Source organism: Sinohyriopsis cumingii, chromosome 4, assembly GCF_028554795.1.
Source record: "Sinohyriopsis cumingii isolate HCF-2022 chromosome 4, ASM2855479v2, whole genome shotgun sequence".
NCBI classification, from domain to species: domain Eukaryota; kingdom Metazoa; phylum Mollusca; class Bivalvia; order Unionida; family Unionidae; genus Sinohyriopsis; species Sinohyriopsis cumingii.
In genome coordinates, this window is record NC_142964.1 from 33,167,230 (window position 1) to 33,188,240 (window position 21,011).

Sequence of the window (21,011 nt, forward strand, 5' to 3'; positions counted from 1 at the left end):
TCATTTCGTTTGATAAGCATGTTAGTATAGCATTTTGACCTTGGAAGCCGTAAGAAGAAATATTATTGATAATTTGATGGAATGAGTTCATGTCATAGGATTTCGCCCCCTCAGTCTTAGAGGAGACAACTAGCTGTATTCAGTTCAGTTCAGAGGATTTTATTAATTTCTATTCTGAATTTTTCATTAGATTAAAAAAGTGATCATACTTTAGAAAATAGCAGCTGTTTTGAAATTACTGTGAGTTCATTTAAAGACATTTTGATTATATCAGCGTGATACATCATAACTTAAGGCATATGAGCACGATAGATTGGATTTCATCCGAAACACTAAAGTTATTACTGACAGATATTATGAAATCATCAATCCATATATCAACTAGACGAATTGATAATTTTATTTATCGATAATGTTGAAAGGGATGTAAAGCAAGACAAAGAAGAACTAAAATGATTATTCGAAGGATTACATTTGCTGAAAGATATGTAAATAACAATTCAAAACATGGTTCTCATAGATGTTAAAAATTGATAGCTTTTGATGGTCAAGTCGTCGCAGATGCATAGTTTCCCTGTATCTCCTTTAGATTAAATATTCAATTTAAACACCTCACTATCTTGATGTATGTTGAAAACGTTACCAATATAGCTGCGAGAGACCAAAGATACAGATGTACTGATTTGGTTAGTTTACTCCAAGTACGGGCTTTGCATATCCGTAAGATCAGTTCTGGTTGTGTGTAGATGGTGCGGTGTCACACTCCATGAACTATACTGGCTCTTTGGTAAATTACTCAGCAGAAGGTTATTGAGAGTTGGCATCATAAGACATTAAGAACTGTATTTGCTAATATTAATTTGGAAATATCGTAATGCTCCTTTTCAACTCTATTGATCCAAGGTTATTAATAGAATCCTTGAAAAAATAAATATAATTTTCACATTTGCTTTGGTTGATATTGTTTCCTCAGTTTTCTATTGTACGATTTGGTCAGATGAATGATAACACAGATTCTGGACCAAGAAAATACAATAATATTTTATGTCGTTCAGCGTTATGTTGCAGAAATATAGTTCTAATCTCATGTTCCTTCGGTTGAAGTTTGAATCAGTTAAAATATTATCCCATTAAAAAATGGAGAGCTTGTTCACAGATGAAATAAATGATATCGGCGTTATATTTTGTATGGTATTAACATAAGCCAAAAAATAGAAGAGGTAATTGATGTCAGAGCCATCCCCCAAAGGCCATAAATCAATAATTATTTTTTAAAATAACATTGACATATTCAGATAAAATTGAATGCTATCTTTTGTTATGGGTTCGGCCAGAAAAATGACAAAGTATGAAAAAACAGCCAGGGCTTCAGTGCTGTGTTAAATCTAATATTGATACATGGATACAGTTACACTGATATACCTCATCCATCAATGTTGTGCGAAATATTTCTGAAGGAGCGATTAATCAAGAATATTCATCTAGTAGAAAAATGTTAATATCTCTCTACGTGGACCTGAGCTATGAATTTATGGAATGCGGTTGGAGTAAATATTAATATGAATATTAATTTACAATTAAATTAATCATCGGGAAATGCCTGGAAATTGAAAATAAAATTATAAAGAATACGTACGTATATATCACTTTTAAAATTGTTCTGGCCAAGCGTTAATTCAGTACCTTTTCAAACTGAAATAAATTCATCGGTCAATTAAACAACGCTCATTTGTGTGAATACATGTTAAAATTGTTTGTCGCACTAGTTATTGTGGGTATCCAAAACAGATGCTGATATTTCTTTCTAAGAGTAGACTTCTCCAGTAGAATTTTTACACTTGCGCGAAATATGTCTTATCACTGAAATATTTAGTGTTACTAAAACTGAGTATGAAGATAGTTTGGCTCAGTACGTTTTTTTCTTTGAGGTTCTCTTACTTGGTTTCATGATAAATCTTGCAGTTATAAATAACACCAACGATTTATCAAAACGCTGTCATGTCAATTGTTATGATGATTTGAATCCACTAATAAGTATTTAATAGCAGTACAAAACACAAATATTATGCTAATGCAGTACAGTTTATACTCCCAATAAGTTCTCTCCTTTTCTTTGATTTTCCTCTCACATTCTAAATCTGAAGAAATTGGATCTTCCAAATCGGCCAAATCTAACCAGTCTTTGCTGTCTCCATCGCTAACTACTGCACTCTTTAGATACTTCCTCGATTCTGCGTCGATTGCTGCCTTGTACCCGTGCTTAAATGCCCTCGATAGGTTGGCATGTAATGAAAAGTTGTTGCCGTGGTTCCTATTAATCTCTAAACAGAAGAAAAGGGAAATTTAATAGCAGAGAACCCAATCGATAGTGTTTCATATACCTCTGAACACAAACACACACACACACACATACAAACACATACACACACATACACACACAAGTAATTTATTTCCCTAGTATACAAAGTAAATACTTTTTTAAAAACTTACAGTATTACGAATTAAATTCCAAAATAGTCGTAGAATTACAGAAATCAGTCCCAATAATTTAAAGTTCTGAATAAAATTTTGTTGACGTCCAAATTAAACTCCAAAGATGAAATGGTTGATGCGTCTGTTGTAACCTGTATAATGCTGAAGTTTCAACAGTCTTTTGCTAAACCACAGTAATATAATTCCAGGTTTGATATCACTATGAATTCCAGTGAATTTCTATATGCAAGAATTTCATCATAGCAAGTTAGTATTCCCAGAGAAATAATCACTTGAATTAAATAATTTTAAGAAATTAATTCCATCAAAACATTAATTACTGGACACAACATATAATATAACTTGATTGTGCTAGATTTTAAAGCACGATTGAATTTTCTATTCAGTGACAAGATTATATAGTCCTCTATTTGACCTCAGGTCACAATTAGCAGTTTCTAATAACTTGCGTAATGAAAGAAAAAAAACATCCTAGGATGATCCTGGAGTTTACAATATAAAAATCTTAGTTATTATTAGAAACCTATTAATAAAATTACAACATAGAACCTGGAACCTGATACACCAGGCCAATCCCAATAACCTAGACCTAGAACTACATATTTACTTCTATTAATAACATCCTGATATTAAACCCATACACAGAGAGAATAATTTACTTCGCTTATAGAATGAAATAAAAAAACAATTAAATTCAGGTCAAGCCAAGCAGAAAATAAACTTGATTTTGGGCAAGGTTAAGTTCAACTTGCAATGTTACGTTACAATAGCACGTAATAAAATATAAAAAAGTAAAAATACAATGCAAAATAAATATACAGATATATATATATATATATATATATATATATATATATATATATATATATATATATATATATATATATATATATATAGTTTTATAGATAGATAGATATAGATAGATAGATACAAACATGTATATATATATATATATATATATATATATATATATATATATATATATATATATATATATATATATATATATATATATATATATATATATATACATACATATAGATACAAACATACATACATACATACATACATACATACACCATATGCTTAACGGCTTATTCCAATAAAAACACAACTTTCTGAATATATTGGTTTCCTACATCAGTGCCAACAGTGTTGTTTCAATTTCATTCGAACTGTTAGACTTTCCAAATGTTAACCATTTGCCATCTACTCCCTGGTGATTTAAATGTATTCATTACCATGATTCATCATGAGCGTTATTTTCTTGGTAGAGTGACTCGGTTTTTGCGTGTCTGTAAGTGTGATTTATTTTATAACGACCGGCAAATTCAAATATGTCCTGGGTGCAAAACGAATCATTCATATGGTGGTCACTCTTTGTTTTTAAAAATAGACTCGTCCAGACTCTAAAATGTGTATAAATACACATAATTTGACTTGAAAGTTTAGGAATATTTTCCTTTTATGTATGGGCTACTAGCCACAAAAGGTTGGGTGAAAAGCACATTTTTTCTTTGGCATCCTTCTCATACTTTATACGACTTCTGTACTATAATAAGCGTTGATATAAACTGTTAAAAATAAAAACAACATAAGCCTCAAGCTCGTTTCAATATGGACAAATGAAAGTTTTAAGGAATTTAGAAAAATACAACAGCAAAATATGACACTTAGAACAGGGACGGTGAATATTCATTTAAATTATCAGAAAACATTGTACTGTTGTACCCTACATCAATGCCAATTATCTAGTCTTAGCAAATTGAAACAAAGGTGATACACATCCCCTCAGAGAAGTATTTGCTCTTGTATTTTGTCGTGCAAGGCAACCCAAGGATTGACTGAATAAATAGAGTAAGATGAAAGTTATTTTAACACATTATTTAATTATCAAGAATTTTATTTTTGTTTTGAATTAAAAAGCTGTTGAATCAGATATGTTTAGCCATGTACCCTTTAAATTTCCATTTAGAATTTGAGCAGAATTATTCCATGACTGGTTAGTTAAAAGGAATGCTGGTTGCTTATTATTTTGACTGTAACTTTTTAACAAAAATAGTTGGAGCCATCTAGGGTTTGGGCCACTTAACTTGTTCGATTAGAAAATTTGGTTAGCCAGTTTTCATCTACTTTAACTTTGTTTAACACGAAGCCACCCCCTTGCTACAGTCTAATTGCTTCATGGAAAACTTGTCTTCAAAATATCATGGAAAAACCTGAGCTACTTTAAACACAAGCCTTAAAACATTTACTAAAACGCATGTGTCACTTGGTTACAAATGTTTTATGAAAAACATTGTGTAACTTATGCTCATCGACGTATGAGCAACCTGGGCAATTTGACTTTAAAAACGTTTATTAAAACATCTATAATAATTGCCTTCTTTTGACTAAAACTGCATAGCCACTGGTCGTCAAAATTATTATGACAAAATGTTGGCCTTTTGTCTTCAAAATATTATAAAAAAATGAGTTACTTGTCTTAATAATTATATGCAGAAGACAAACCTAAGCCACTTGTTCTGATATTTTGATAGAAAGACATGGTCCACTGATCGTGCAAATGCTTTAATAAACTTCTGTTCCAGTGTCATTCACCATTGTATGAAAAATCACCAACCATTAGTCTTAACAATGTTACGAAAAGAACCTTGCCTAGTCATATTCAAATTGTACGAAAAATTCACACGAACTTTTCAAATTTTATTTAAAAAAATAAAATGCCTCCAGATTCTTTCCCGCCTTTCCCCACTCCACACTTCACACATAACAAGATAAAAACAAAACGCCTTCAGGTGTCCATCGATTCTATTATTTCAAGTTCTCTATATAGTGAATATAATTATCTTAATTCAGCCGACTATGAATTTGTTTAATACCAATTAATTATGGATTCAGATTTAGAAAACAAGTTTTGCATATTAAAATTTTTAGCTCAGTATATACAAGCTAATTTAGTAAATAGATTGCTCAATATAAAATATACTTGTACACAAAGTGAATATTTTACAATACATACAATTTAACATTTTTGATTAACACACTTTACATTTTGATGATATTCAGTTAATGGATTTGCAGCACACATGCTGTGATAATATTTTTGTAAGATCTTTTAAAATGGACATTATGAGTGACAAAATCAGCATGTGGAATATCTTTAGTGATGTATAATTAAGAAACTATACTATAGTTAGAACAAAAATAATTGGCTTCTTCCATATGTTTAGATAAGAAAACTGTAGCGTGAATGTAAGAAACCATTAATAGTATATAAATAGTGGATATTTTCTTTTCCTACAGTTTTAATAGCGTATATATTTCATGGTGTGGTACCAAAATCATGATATTTTAATGAGTGACGAATCCACGAGTAAACATCTTTATTTTTTTTGTACCGCAAGATAAACTATATCCGCTATAAACGCAACAAAATACATTTGTTATATACTTAAAAAAATATACTAAATTTGCTCCAGAACTAAAGTTGAGAAGAGTAAACTCGCTTTTCCGTACCAACACTAAACCCCAGCCCCTTTTCATAAATTAACCCCACATTTATAGCCTGGTCATATAAATATATGCAACTTCAATTAAGCGGTTGAACTGGGTTGACCTAATTTTGTCGCAATAAATTAGATTTTGTCATTTTGTATAATATTGAACGCTATCTGAAAACAATGCAAGTCCGATTCAGCAATGCATCGCAGCGATGTTTGTTGTTATTGTCGTTAAGGAATCAAGAGGAAATAACTTCATATGCTCTTTTAAATTTGTATAAATGTATTATAATTACGAAGCAGAAACAGTTGAATACTGGAGATATATACCAGCTGAAAAGTTAATAAAATGATAGCAAGCTGTGAAGAAATTGGCTGTACTTATTTCTTTCTTCAAGGGAGTAAACAACTAACAAATGTAGTAATAGAGCATCTACATAGCGTATCAGATTATATACAACATCCATCTTAGCTCATCAAGCACATAGTGCAAAAACAATTACATGGCATGATTCATAACAGCGTAAAGATGTTTGGAACATTACGTTTAAGTGAACAATGTTATAGTTAAAAGGAAACCATCAAAAGAAGAATTGAGGATTATATTTTATTTTCATACGTAAGTATAAACGTCGCAGTTGGTGGTGACAGCATACTTTTAATACCTGGTGATATGATGATGAACATAGGTAGCATAGAAAATATAATGACAGTACAAAATGTCATCAAATTCATTTCTACTAGGACTAAATGCTACGAAATATACGAGCCTGGTAGAGAATAGAAAACTAACAAACAATGGATAATTGTTCCTCAGAACATAGAATATGAAGTAACACAAGTTTGGAAAAAAGGTTAGCAAATGTTAGTTACGCGAAGTCATAACTATTATATACGAATGACGAAATTCTTTTACCTACAATCATACCCATCATTAACATACCTCATGAGATTAAAGATATAGATGATGAAACATATAAACAAGCGTATATTAATATATTTGTGATTGCCCAAGCAATTCAATTCACTTTTTCAAATAGAGTAACTAAGTAGTTAATATACTAGGTAATATTTTGTTTTGACTATAATATACATTTTGGTACAAGTGCAAATGACAAGCTAATGATTGCAAGAAATTACACAATCATGGTATCAGGTATTAAAGAAAAACACTCTTCTCAGCTAATGTAAAAGGCCAGATTATTACTTTTCCAGTGATAACATGCAACGTTGCGGGTACCTGTTTTGACTAATTTAAGCAAATAGTCAGCAATAGTTCAAAAATTGAAATATCATTTTAAAATTTTTCAGCAAAAGTATCTATGGAACCACTGCTATTAGTAATCGCTTTAATAACTTTACTATTGTTAGACTAAAAGTTTCTGCTATTCACATCAAATGCGGCAAGAAATGTAGCAATTGTCACATTTTCCTCAATGGTAATTTGCTAACATTTGACTCCATGTTATTTATATTTTCATACTCGATAGTTTCTACATTTCCTAAGTACTTCTTTATTTTCATAGGTTTGTAATATTTTATTTAATTTATGTTTCTTAGTTGCTTTTTTTTCTCTTGAGAATGATCTTTTTATATTTGGAATATTAAGGTGTCATTAAAGTCAAGATCTGTTTTAATATTGTATTTCTATTTACAATTTGAGTCACACTCACGTAACCTATAACTTATCTTTCCTCTTGATCAATAAGCAGCCCTATAACATATTCACTCCTCTTGTAAATGAACATTGTACAGTGTTTTAATTTATTTCTGAAAATTAATGTTTCCATTATTTAATTCGCGACATATATCTCTTGCACTATTAAAATTATACGTTAAATTTATTTAGAAACACACATTATTATGTATTGTCTGTTTGTATCATCTAATGGCTGCGCTGGTTTAAGTACATGTAGTTCTATTTCCCCAGTATCTGGTGATTTATATTTTCTCTACTTTTATGATCATTTAATACTGTATCTTTGGTTTGATCTTTCCAAATGTTAACTTTTCTTCCAACTGGATGAGTTCAAAAACTTACTTCTGCCTGTTTCATGATATATAGTGTCAAGTGATCGCATATTACTGTATTTACAAATTTTAACAAAATGGATATCAAGATTACTCATTTCAAGGTAATAACATGTTCTATTTGTAATCATGCGTCGTACTCTGCTGCAAATATGACAAATTTATGTTCGATAATTTGTTTTGTATTTATCAATAAATAACCGTCAATTTCAAATCCACCATTTGATAAACTAGCCTCATAATATGAATCAATATATTCATTGTCATGACGAGGAATTTCACATTCTTGATCATATCATCCTTGTGCTAATTTGCACTATTAAATGGTTCGAAAGAAATTGAAAAAGAATTTGGGTATGTATAATCAGCACAAGTAATTGATGTCAGTACTTTACAAAACTGACAAAATATCATAAGCCCACAAATAGGACTTATAAATAATTATAGTAATTGGGTCATAAAAGAACATACCTGGTAAAGCTTAACAATTTACTGAAAAGGAGTTGGACAAAGCACATTAAAGACAAACTCAGAAAACTCACGAAACTTTCGCAAAAGCAGGAGTTACCAAAGTGTCAAAATCATTATCAGATGTCAAAACAATATAACTGACATTTATGAGAAGAAAGACTTTTACAATTTATAACTTAAATGAATTTGAGAAGCAGCGAAAACAATCCTATTTAGCAAGAAAATAATTAGATACTTTTGTTTGTTTGTTTATTTATGTTTCTTTTCCTTAATCTTTTAGGTCTGGATTATCATTTTCAGCGTTAAGCATTTGTTTGATACCTTTTAGAAACGAAGATGAAAACAGTGACGTAATTATGTCAGAAATATAGTAACTAATATATTATTTATGATTTTTTTTGTTAAAATAAAACTTCAGTAATTGTGTAGGTGTACAATACTTTTCTTGCAGGATAAATAGTAGGTGGCGAAAGTAAAATTAAGTCGGTAACTTCGCAAAAGACAAATGATCTGCAAAACGTTCACAAGTATTTAAAAAAGCTTACGTATAAAAGCAAAAACAAAATATGTTTGACACTAGTCTGTTCAAATAGTATTTCTTTGATAGGAGTAGTAGTTGGAGGCACCGTAGGGATAAGAGGACTTCCATATTAAAAATTGAAGATGTACTTGGGGGACAATGGGAATTAAACGTGTCACAGAATCGTATAAATGTATCGTCTTATTTATATTAAATTCATGTAATATGGTTTCGTTTTTTGTGTACTAAGTTATCCGAGGATGATTTATGTATATCGCATATTATTTCGAAACAGTAAGTTCGGTTCATACCATGCTGCACGAGCGAAGTGCTTACAATGGGAAAACCGATATTTCTCAAGCGCAAAGACGATGTAGGGCTACATAGTCGGTGTATAAATTACCTCACCGTAGAGAAAAATGGTACAATATGAGAAGTCGTGTCAGTGAGTGGTCAACTTTAACGACTTGCGTTCACCAACTGTAGAGCTGATTGACTGGTTGATTGACTGATTGATGGACTAGTTGATTGACTGGTGGAATGTTTTACCATTGATTGAGTGGTGGGTTGACTGACAAGTGATTGACTGATGGTTGATTGACTGATAGCCAAGTGTTGTGCTGGGAGAATGACGGAATAATATGCTGTATTTACATATATGCATCGGATTTAGGTGTCGTTTAGCCCAGGGCTAATTTGGGTTCTGTTATACCCAGTGTGATGCTGTTGGAGAGAACATTGGCCGAAAGAAGATTAAGTTTGTTTATTGTTGAAAAACCAAGGCTTATGGACCAACGGAATTGCAGAGAACAAAATATTGTACAGGTCTTTAGGCAGACCAGTAGGGGTGGACCATTGGTAGTAACTCCTCAACCTCCCAACATAGAGTTGGTACTGATTAGATATTTTGCTTTTCAATTTTTGAATGAAAAAACATTTCACTATTTAAGCAAAATGCGACATATTGCTATTTGAGTAAAGCATATCATATTTCATTTAACCATATTATTTATTATTATTTGTGTGACAGTTTTCGATATCTACGTAAATAATTTGATTTCTTTTGTGAAATCACTTTGAATCGTAAATCTCGGTACTATTTAAAGTTATTTTCTTACGAAACAATTCACATTGCATTACAGGTTCGTGCATATTATGTTAATTGTCCAACATGTGGATCTTGTATGAGCACGAATTGAGCATAATCTTTTCCACTGAATCATTCATAAATAAACATTATAGTTTTGTTACCATCATTAGTGTTCTTCATTACGATCCGACCCCAACCCGGCAATCTTGTTACAATGAGAGAAGTCACGGTACTGGACACTGGGGGAGAATGGCAACAATGATACAAGTGGCTGACCTCAATCCGGCGGATATTAAGTAACAGTGCTGGAAGTGGCTGACCTAAATACGCACTACTGTAGATAGGTAGGTAGAATGAATTTGATAGGGACAATGCGAGTTTGACAGAGACAAACAAAACAAATTTCTTTGGGGTTGAATCAGGACTATATTGGTTTTGTGACAGAAGTGGAGGACATTGATGTAGGCTCACTCGTGTCGTCTTCGGAATGACTGGCATGAATTTGAGCTAACAGCTCAGCTCGTATGTGGGGTGATGGATGATATGAATGGTGTGATGAATAGAATTTTGTAAATGTAAGGGATATTATATTTTTTGAGATTATATCTCCTTCTCCTACATTCTAACCTAACGCAGGAGGTTTCTGATAGTGTGTATATGTGTTGTCGGATGGTAATGGGATGTTTTATGGTGAAAGGGATATTATATAAGGTATATGAGAGTATGTTTTGTGGGATTTCATCTCCTTTTCTTACATTATAAGCGAACACAGGACGTTTTTGGATAGTGAGTATGATATAGTAGGATGATATAATGGGTATGGTGGACCAACGGGATTGATAGAGCGATTATTATTTGTTGACATCAATGAAATAAAAAAAGGTAATGGAATTTTAAAAAATTGAAAACTAAGAGACAAATAATTATATTAAATAGACATAACACTTACCCTCATAAAAAATATAGATTTATGCAATAAAGCATTCTTTTAACTACAAATTAAATGTGCATACAGTTAAAAGAAACATAAAATGAAATCCTATGTATGACACAAAGTATACATGAAACAATATATTTCTATACACGTGACTTTATACTCATCAAGATAAGTCTTAATGTCACAATGGATGCAATTACTGAACTCTTCAAGTAATACGAATTGTCTGAGATTTTCGTAATATTGATCAACTTCATTGGCTAAGCACCAACTGTTCTTTTCCTCTGGCAAATTCGACATGAGTTTGTCCAGCGTCGTTTTTATAGTTCTTGAATTTTCGCTGATAAGCCTCAGGGACTAACTCACAACCATTTAAAATGCATCCCTTAACCAGTTCGTAACCAGCACAATTATTGTACTGACAGGGATGCAGATATGTCTCGGGCTTTGCGAAATCGTGCACCCTATAGTAATAGAGTCCAATGATCCCTTGGCCCATTTGGATATTAAGAATTTTTTCAAAATAAGGAAAAGATTTGTCTACTTCTTTGTTCTATAAAAGGGGTCACTAACCTAATATTCTTGGTAACATTAATACTCGCCATTTGTTAGCTTAGAATGCAAGAGAAGGAATAGAAATCTCACTAACACAATATCCAAAACATCATCTATACTATCCCTAAACCCTTACACCCACGCAACATCCTGTGTTAGCTTAAAGAAAAAGAGAAGGATATGAAAGTAAACAAAACTTACACACCTTATATAAAATCCAACATCCCATGAAATCCTATCCATTACACCATCAACACCATCCATCAACTAAAACATCATTCACAAGATATACTGATTAGAATAAAGAGAATGAGTACTTAAAAGAAAATCACTGTAATCAATACTCTCTGATTGATCAAAACAAGGAATGAAAGTGGCCTCATCAAAAGCCTGACCTATACACGTGTCAGCTAAAGGAATACTTTCCGGATCAACATCATTGTCAAGAGCTTTCTTTGCCATAGCTCTAGTAACAGCACAAGCTGGGTATATATCAGGGAATTCTTTTCCAATTGGATCGACTTTCTGATCCAATCACGGCTTGTCAGTTACAAGTGGATTAACGACAACCTTTCTCCAGATAGGTCACTGTCTAGTAATAAATGAATGCCCTGATTGGGCAAAGAATACACAGTTCCGTTTAACACGGGTCCTGCGACTAAGTCTGATAACAAATTTACTCAATGGAGATGAATATTGACAAAGTAGCAATATACTCCCTGAATAAGAACACTCTCATTAGAAGAAGACTTCTCCGAAGAAGGCAAAGTATCGGATAATAGAAGACTCTGAGAATTTCCCGTGTCCCTTAAAATTTAATTGGGATGAGACTGGCTGAATCACTCATGAGTGATCTAGAAACCTGTGACATGTATGTGTCATAATTTTCCATAATAAAATCAGACTTGGTTTGTTAGACCCATTAAATGTATTGCTTAGAATACACGAATGTGACCTTGACCTCTTAGAAATAGGAGCATTTGGATAGGTCTGTCTTGATTCTGATGCTTCTTTTTCAATTTGTAGCAATCAGAAATAACGTGTTCTTTCTTCTTACAATAGGTACACGTAGGAAGAGATAAGGACTTCTAATCAATCTTATCAGACACTTGATTTCTGAAAGTTGTGCCTGATTGAAATTTAGAAGGGTTCGTATTAGGCTGAAATACTTTTTACCGGACGACTGCTGATTAGACGACTTGATTACAAAAGAAACTTTATGAGCTAAAGAATACTCCTCAGCAGTATGATCAGCATTTTCCAAGGTGTCAACCTTATGCATCTTTACTTTTGCTTCGTGAGGGGAAGTGTTATGTCTATTTAATTTAATTATTTGTCCGTTAGTTTTCAATTTTGTTCCATTACATGTTATTATAATGTAACATTGTTTACTGGACCTGACCTTGTCCAAAATTGATTTCAGTTCTGTCTGACTTGATTGACATTTATAATCTTGTTTGTTTCATTGATGTAAACAAGTAATAATCTCTTCATTATCCTCTATGGGCACGAGCTTATTGAACAAGTTATTATTCAAGTAAACATCTTGATTTGGGTCAAGGTTTTGGGGATTCCAAAGTGAATTTTTTATGATATTGTGTTTCAAATAAACAAAGCTCATTAAATCATGCTAGAAATTTATTTTCCATTAGGTAATGGTTGTTTTTAGCAAATTCTAATTTGTGAATGGTTGTTTTTAGCAAATAATAATTTGTGACCTGAGATCAAACAGAGAACTATATTATCTTGTGACTGTCAGAACTCTACCAGTTGTGCTTTAACATCTAGCACTGGAAGTTGTGTTATGTTGTGACTAGTTTGGGCTGAATGTCATGTTCTTCTAAGTATTGAATTCAAGTGATTATTTTAACCGGAAATGCAAAAGTGCTCTAACAAAATTCTTGGATAAAGACATTCACTGGAATTTATACTGACTTCAAACCTGGGGTAATATTTCTGGGATTCTACAAGAGACTGTTGCCACATCAACACTTCGCTGACTATAACAGACTAGAATCGTCTTCAATTTTGATCTCATCGGGACTTGAACTGAGTTTAATTCTGGAACTTTTATTACTAGGACTTGTAAGTTTTGTTCTCAATTTTCACTTTGAATTCTAGGGAAATACATTATTTGTTAAAGGTTGCTGTCTTCACTCTTATTTATTTTGTGAAATTTTATCTCATTCGCTTATATTTTAAACTAACTCACTGCGTTTGGAGTGTGTGTGTGTGTGTGTGTGTGTGTGTGCATGTGTGTGATGTAAAATGGACAGTAATTTTGTTGTGTTAGGGTTAGTCTATTTTGTAGATTTAATCTGTTTCTCTTACATTCAAAGTTTGCATATTACGATATTTAGATAATATCGGGTGATTAATGGCGTGTGAGAGCATGTTCTGTTTGCTTTTATCTCGTACTCCTACACATTAAGCTAGGATATAACGCTTGTGATAGTTTGTATATGTAGTGTTGGATAGTAATGGAATCTTGAATGGAATATTGGTAGAATGGATTGTATTTTTATGGTGTATGGGATAATATATTTTGTTTGCTTTGAGTTCCTTTTCTTAAACTCGAAAGTAACACAAGACATTTAGACAGTGTGTGGAGTGATGGATGGTATAAATGATGTAATGGTTTATCTATTTTGTGGTATGATGAATAGTAAGTTTGTGAAATGTCCTCTTCACTTACACTGTAAACTAACGTAGGTCTTTTTTGGATTGAATGTGTATGAAATGTTGAATTGCACATTTGAAAACTAACGATTTATGCGCAGAGACAAGGCTGTCTAAAGCGAGTCTTGATAAAGATGTCAGACAAAGTTTGAGGAATAGAAGTTCGATATGTTGTATGTTAACTGAATATTGTTAATATAAACTTTAATATCCTTTTCACAGAACGCTCCTATGCCTCGAAAAGATCAATATTGTATTGCCCCCCGCCTCCGGTTTTGTCTTTATGTTGTATAAGTATTTGTGTATTTATTGCATGTATGTTTGTGTTTGTGTATGTTGACCCTATACAACTTAGTCCCTAGACAGGTTCATCCTGTTTCATTTCCCTATGTCCCTAGACAGTCCCTTTGTTCAATTCACCTTGTCCCTAGGCAGGCCCATTATGTTGACTTTCCCATTGTCCCTATAAAATCTATTTTGTTTGTTTCTATCAAACTTCCTTTGTCCATAGCAAATTCATTTCACCTACCTATCTATCGTAGCTGTCGATTAAGGGCAGCCACTTGCAAGATTGTTGCCATTTCCCCCCAGTGTCCAGTGCCCTGACTTCACCCGTGTTAAATTCCCATTGAAATCCAGGTATATCTTCACTTTTTAACATGGAAATCCCCTTATCTCTACGGTGTCCCCTGTCACTACTGATAGGCAACATAATTTCTTTTTTGATAGCTGCTGACGTTGTTGCTATATCAACGTGTGTTCTATAGTCAATGCGATGTATTGTAAAAATGAAACACATGAAAAAAAAACGATTGACGACGGAGGCTGTTAAAATATACTTCACTGAGTCAAATACATTTCCATAAATGAGGTAGAGGTGTTCTGCTAGCCTGAATAAAAATTCATAAAATAATTCTAGTATATGACAACTGAAACGAACAGAATTATTACTCTTGTACAACGAAGCAGTCAATTTAACACTTGCAGTAAGTTAAGGTGCACTCTAGAAGAGAATATTTAATTTTATAATAGATTCCTCAACTACAATGGATATATAAAATTGGTTATTCCTATTTATCTGAGTCATTTACGATTGACTGTCTAACAGTGTAAGGTACATAACCAGACGAAATAATTAGGTAAATATATTAACTAGAGAATTTATCTATTTGACTCTTTTCAGTGGCAGTAAAATTACCTAGCTCCCATAGAATTTAGTTTGATTGATGAAAAGCAACATAATTAAGAGCGAATTAGTTAAAGAGGTTATAAACCTGTAAGAAAAGTTATTAAATGTATAAAAACTTTTAGTGGTTGGTATGGCAGGTCTGTTCGGTGGAATGGCTGTTGCAGCTGCTAGTTTACACACTTTTGTGTTGGACCTTTACAAGGCTTTGTTGCTAAAGCTTTAAAATATAAGCTAGTTTACAATAAAGTTTTGCAGGAATGTGTGATTCTAACCTCAGCTATACTTACGTTGAATACTACTGATGCAATGTAGAGTAAAACGAAAAGCGACAATAAAATAAGTCACTATTAATTTAACATAACAGTTACTGAAAACATTACAAGATTGCAAGGGCGCAAATACAAAGAGTCACGGAATCATATCTAGGTTTCTTTTCCCGTTCCTTAAAATGAAGCCTAAGAGACGCCAGAGCCAGTTATAGTTCATGTCTTACAGCAAAATCCTAGCTACAAGATTGTTAACGGAGAGACTGAGAAAGAAATATATTTTTCAGATTCATATAATAACAGAGATCGTAAATTCTGCACTCCACAACAAGGAATGATTTTAGTTGGCTATTTTAATATTTCAAATGTCACAACAACAAAAAATATTTTATCATACAAATGATAAGAATGAAAGCGCGACACTACCAATATCCAATAGTTTCTTTGATCAGGAAATGTAGATCATAAAATGTAAAGAACTGACGACAACTAATAACGATAATGAAACAATCAAAGATATGAATATTAGAAATAAATGCATTAAGTTTTAATAACTTCAAATAATAGTTACACAGTGTATATAACCTATCATACCTCTAAATCATTAGGAATTAATATCTTGAAATCCAAAAGATACATTTACATAATCAGATACCGTTTTCGGATTTTTGAAGCCTGAAATTTTATAAATAAACTAAACGATAATTTTATATCATTTCTGTAGCTTGAACACTACCTTATTAGATACCTACCTATTCCAAATGTATTTCACTCTTATTTAAATTGAACAATCACATAAATGTACAATAATCGGACTATAACAGAGGAAGAATAGAAGTTGATACATAGTACCCGTTATATCTTTCGAATCGATGTTTCGCGTAGCTAGGCAAACCAGTCTGATATCGCGTAGCCGTTGCAACTTGGACCTTACAGGATTAGGCAATACGATTGCGATTCAAGGTAAAAATATTAACTAAATAATCTTTAAGGGGTCGTAATGATTTTAGGTTCAAATGTGATCCTATTAAAGTTTAGGTAGAAAGAATAAGTCACTACACCCTAAATACTTCAACAGATCCAGATGACAGTAACACTTTTTGAAAACCTCCTCACCTTCATTTTAACGATTTTTACCAACATTCTGATAAATAGATAATTAATGAACATCGTTCTGTTGTTGTAAAAAAACGCTCCTGTTAATGTTGGCTATAAATATCTCTGAGAACTTCACAGAGTCCTCAAAATAAGATGTTAAGAAAGAACTAAATAAAAAGGATGGCAACATATGAAATATATATAACTCCCCATACAGAAGAAAAGCATAGTGTTAAGTATCCTAATTCAACACATAATTATACACACACGAAATAGTAAAAGATCTGAGCAAAATTTACCAATTATAATACCTAGTTTTGGAGCCCATGGTTCAATTATACCTATTAGTGTTTTATTATCAATCCAAGTTAAGGTTCAAGGAGATGCATATAAAGGCAGATATAAACTATATTTGAAGAAAGCTGATAAAAGACATGCATTTCTTGCGTAGCAATATTATTTTTCAGATGAGTGATTGAAAAATGTTCATGATTTTAAAATCCGCGTTTGGCTGGCAACATCTGCGAGAACGAATAAAACAGAGCAATGCATGATCAAGGAAAGCAAATGGGAAAACACGTATACAGAAACAATTCAGTTTATTGTTTACTCAGCCAAATTTAGAATTGCAATCAGTGATCATATAATGACATAGCATTCTTCGATATATCCTTACGCTTTTTCTCAGGATATCAGATGCATAATTACGCTGGAAAATCATCTGAACCTATAGAGCATGAACAAGAAGATTGTGAAATCGGAAGTGTTTGCCTTCAGTACAATAAAACCGCATTTGATCTAATGGTTATTTATATACGCGAGACGTTCAAAAAGAGAATAACATTATTTGATGATCAGAAAGAGAACTATTGATATTGCTGATAATACGACCTCAATAAAGATAATATTTGATTGACCAAGAATGAGTCTAAACGAGGCTTAATTCTGTGCAAATAAGATAGAGAAACTGATGCTAAAATTTATTCAAATTCAGGAATTGAAAACTTCAATACTGTACAACGATGGCATGATATATTTTATTCAAAGCAGCATAACTTAGATCAGCAACTTGCAGAAACAACTTAATATTCCTATGACAAACAGCAAAAATGCCACATTAATTAATAATAGGGTAAGCAATTTTATACTGATCAAGATTATTTATGACTTAATTTAAAAAGCAAACATAATAATAACTACATCGAAAAGGACATAACACTAACAAAACTCTTTCTCCGAGCCATTAGTTGATTTTGGTCTTAAAGAAGTATAAATTCAAAGTATCATTTTAACCAGGGTTCTCGATTACTTATAAATGATTTATAAATCGGTTTTAGGTTTATTTCTAATTGAAAATACAACATTCAAATTTGATAATAAAAATATTTAGTTTTCTTTGTTTTCTAACGTACATACCAAGTTAGGTACTGGCAATTTTGTATCCTTCCCTTATCTTCTAGCAATTTATTTTGTATTGAGGATACATCTTCTTTATTTCGGATTAGTTTTTCTTGTACGAAAGACATCTTCAGTGTAGTCGTGAAAATATGTTGGTACTTAGCAATCTACTTCTAAACAACATACAGTTTTATTGTCACTTCAAAGTATATAATTTTCTTACATTTTTTTTTATTTTTCCTCCGACTGCCCGTATAAAGTCTCTTATCGGAATTAGTTCTCTCGTTGCCTAGACAAATATATGGATGGTGTTTAGGTAAATGATATATTACCTTAATAATGGTTTATCATATTCTCCATTATTTCTTATTTGTTATCGTTTAGTTATTTTAATACTCATGATTCTCTTTAGCATATCTATTAGGTATCATGATAATTCCAACCCTGATTCCAGATTCAATCATTAAAACCATACCATAATCTATTACCAATTTTAATTCTGCCTAATTTATTTTTAAACTATCATTGAGCTAGTCCACAACAATGCACCGAGTCTTGTTAGTACTCATTCATACATAAAGAAGTACATTTAAAACAAATTTCACTTAACATTAGTCACCTTTCCTAACGTAGCAGTCGTGAAGATAGGTTGATCAATCGCCTATTCTTTAAAGTCATACAGTTTAATGGGGACAAACTTATCATTACGCGTCGGTGTACATTTTAGGCACTTCACGGTATTTCTCGCGTCACTTTAGTTGCCGTCATCTAAAGTGTCCTTTCAACGATATATACAGAATATTCAGGATCAAATCCTGTCTGACAACTTGAAGTTATAAGTGGAATGATACAACACTGCCTGTCGTAGCCATTTCGAATTTCGTGACTATGCTGGTGATAATTTGGAATAAGTATTCCTTGGATTCCAGAGTTTTCGGATTCTTTCTCGAGAAATTGCACGATAATACAAAGCGATATAAACTGACCAGAGACTCCGGGGAAGTTCTGTAGTTCCGTGAGTATGTTGACGAAGGAAAGTGTTAAATAGGATATTAAAAAAACAACAACAATTGCACTGACATATATATTGACAATTAAACTATATCCAAGTATGTTCCTCGGAAATATTATATGAACAGTGCATTTAACGTGATCGAAAACATGAAGAGATATTAATTCTTTAGGCCGATTTGCAGGCTAGGTTGTAGAAATTTGAACACAAGGTAATTTCGTTCGTTTTATGCGAATTTTAAAATAGGTTGTTAACTTGAACGTAAAAAGGTATTTACAAGTTAATGAATATATAATTTTAATAGAGGATTATTGTCATGAAATTTATATAATTATTGTTAAAAGCATAAGCAATATATTAAATTAATAATCCAGTGCAATGAACAATAACACCAATAAACTGGTAAGATAACTTAAGAATTATGAACATATTGCCTTCATTTCCTACCCTATATGCAAAATACGATGAATGTTGATATTTGCATCCCAAAATCATCTCAATACCTTATTTACTAAGACAGGAATGATCAAAATTTTAATAACGTTTCTATTAGTCAAATAGTTAAACTTTGAATTAAAATGTTTCAAATTCATTTTGATGTAGATAAACAAATAATACAAGTATGCTAAATAACATTTGGATTACAATTATCAAAACATAAGTGGTTATGGGGCAATGATACAGATCTTTGATCTCGCCACAGTATGTATTTTAAACATCTTTATTTAGAGTGTATATGTATCGCATTCATATCTGACATAACTGCTCGCAGTTTCTTTCAACTTTAGATCCTTTATTTCACATCATATACTGTCAGTCAGTCCTTTCCATTTTATAGTTAATGTCTTGTTCAGTATACTATTTCCCGCGGAAAGATATGTTAATGTTTGCTATATTAAGACAGGTTTGATAAATATGGAATAAATACTTAATGTTTTAACTTGTCAGTTACATCTTAATAGTAATACAAAGGAATTTTCAGACGTTCAAGTCTTAATCTAGACATTTAGTAATCTCCGACAGTATGTGTACCGAGCTTGCCAAAGATTGCTCTGATTGATGTCTGATGTCAAGGCGACGTAGGTGATAATTTTTAATGGCATTGCTCGTGAAATGTATTGGACATATGTACTTAAAAATACGCTTTCATATGGTGATAGTAACCGTCATTTTAGATCTTTTAATACCTCTGTTGTTTAAATAAATGCATTGCTAAACCTGACATACATGTAAAATTCAACAACTCGGAATAGACTTAATAACTGCGACATACGGCTTCATGGGTAGATAAGAACAAGCAAATACAACTTTCCCGCTTTCTTTTTCTAGACCAAAAATGAATTAAAGTGACTAAAGGAGCTTAAGAAATATTTTGTTTTAAAAAGAAAAACACACACATACACACTGTGTACACCGATACAAATCTCTAAAGATGTTTTCTGATCAAGTTAGACTTTAAAACATGTCATGTAGTTTCTCAAGAAAGAAGAGCGCACTAATCTCGAATTCCAAATTATTCCGGGCAATTTCTCACTAAACGGTTTCTGCCAAGATGTTGTCCAACATATCCACGAAATTCGAAATGGCTAAAGCAGGTAGGGTTGTGTCATTCTACTTGGATTTGCAAGTAGCCAAATATAGAATTTGATCCGGAAAAAAATCTATACATTTCGCCGAAAGAACCGTTCAGCCGACCGTAGCTAGAGAACCTCTATGAAAACCCAGTACGTGTTTAAAATGTACACTGATGTGTGCGGACAATTATTTCT

The 21,011-nt window shown here is 32.1% G+C and overlaps 1 protein-coding gene across 1 annotated transcript in view; it reads right to left on the minus strand.

Moving 5' to 3' along the window:
• Positions 1 to 1,500: 1,500 nt before the first annotated feature.
• The window catches only part of LOC149800904 (uncharacterized), a 28,782-nt gene continuing 9,271 nt past the window's right edge, over positions 1,501 to 21,011 (minus strand). The window contains exon 5 of the mRNA XM_089954229.1: positions 1,501 to 2,321. Coding sequence (XP_089810355.1) covers positions 2,002 to 2,321 — 320 coding nt within the window. The 3' untranslated portion in view covers positions 1,501 to 2,001. The remainder of the gene's footprint in view (positions 2,322 to 21,011) is intronic.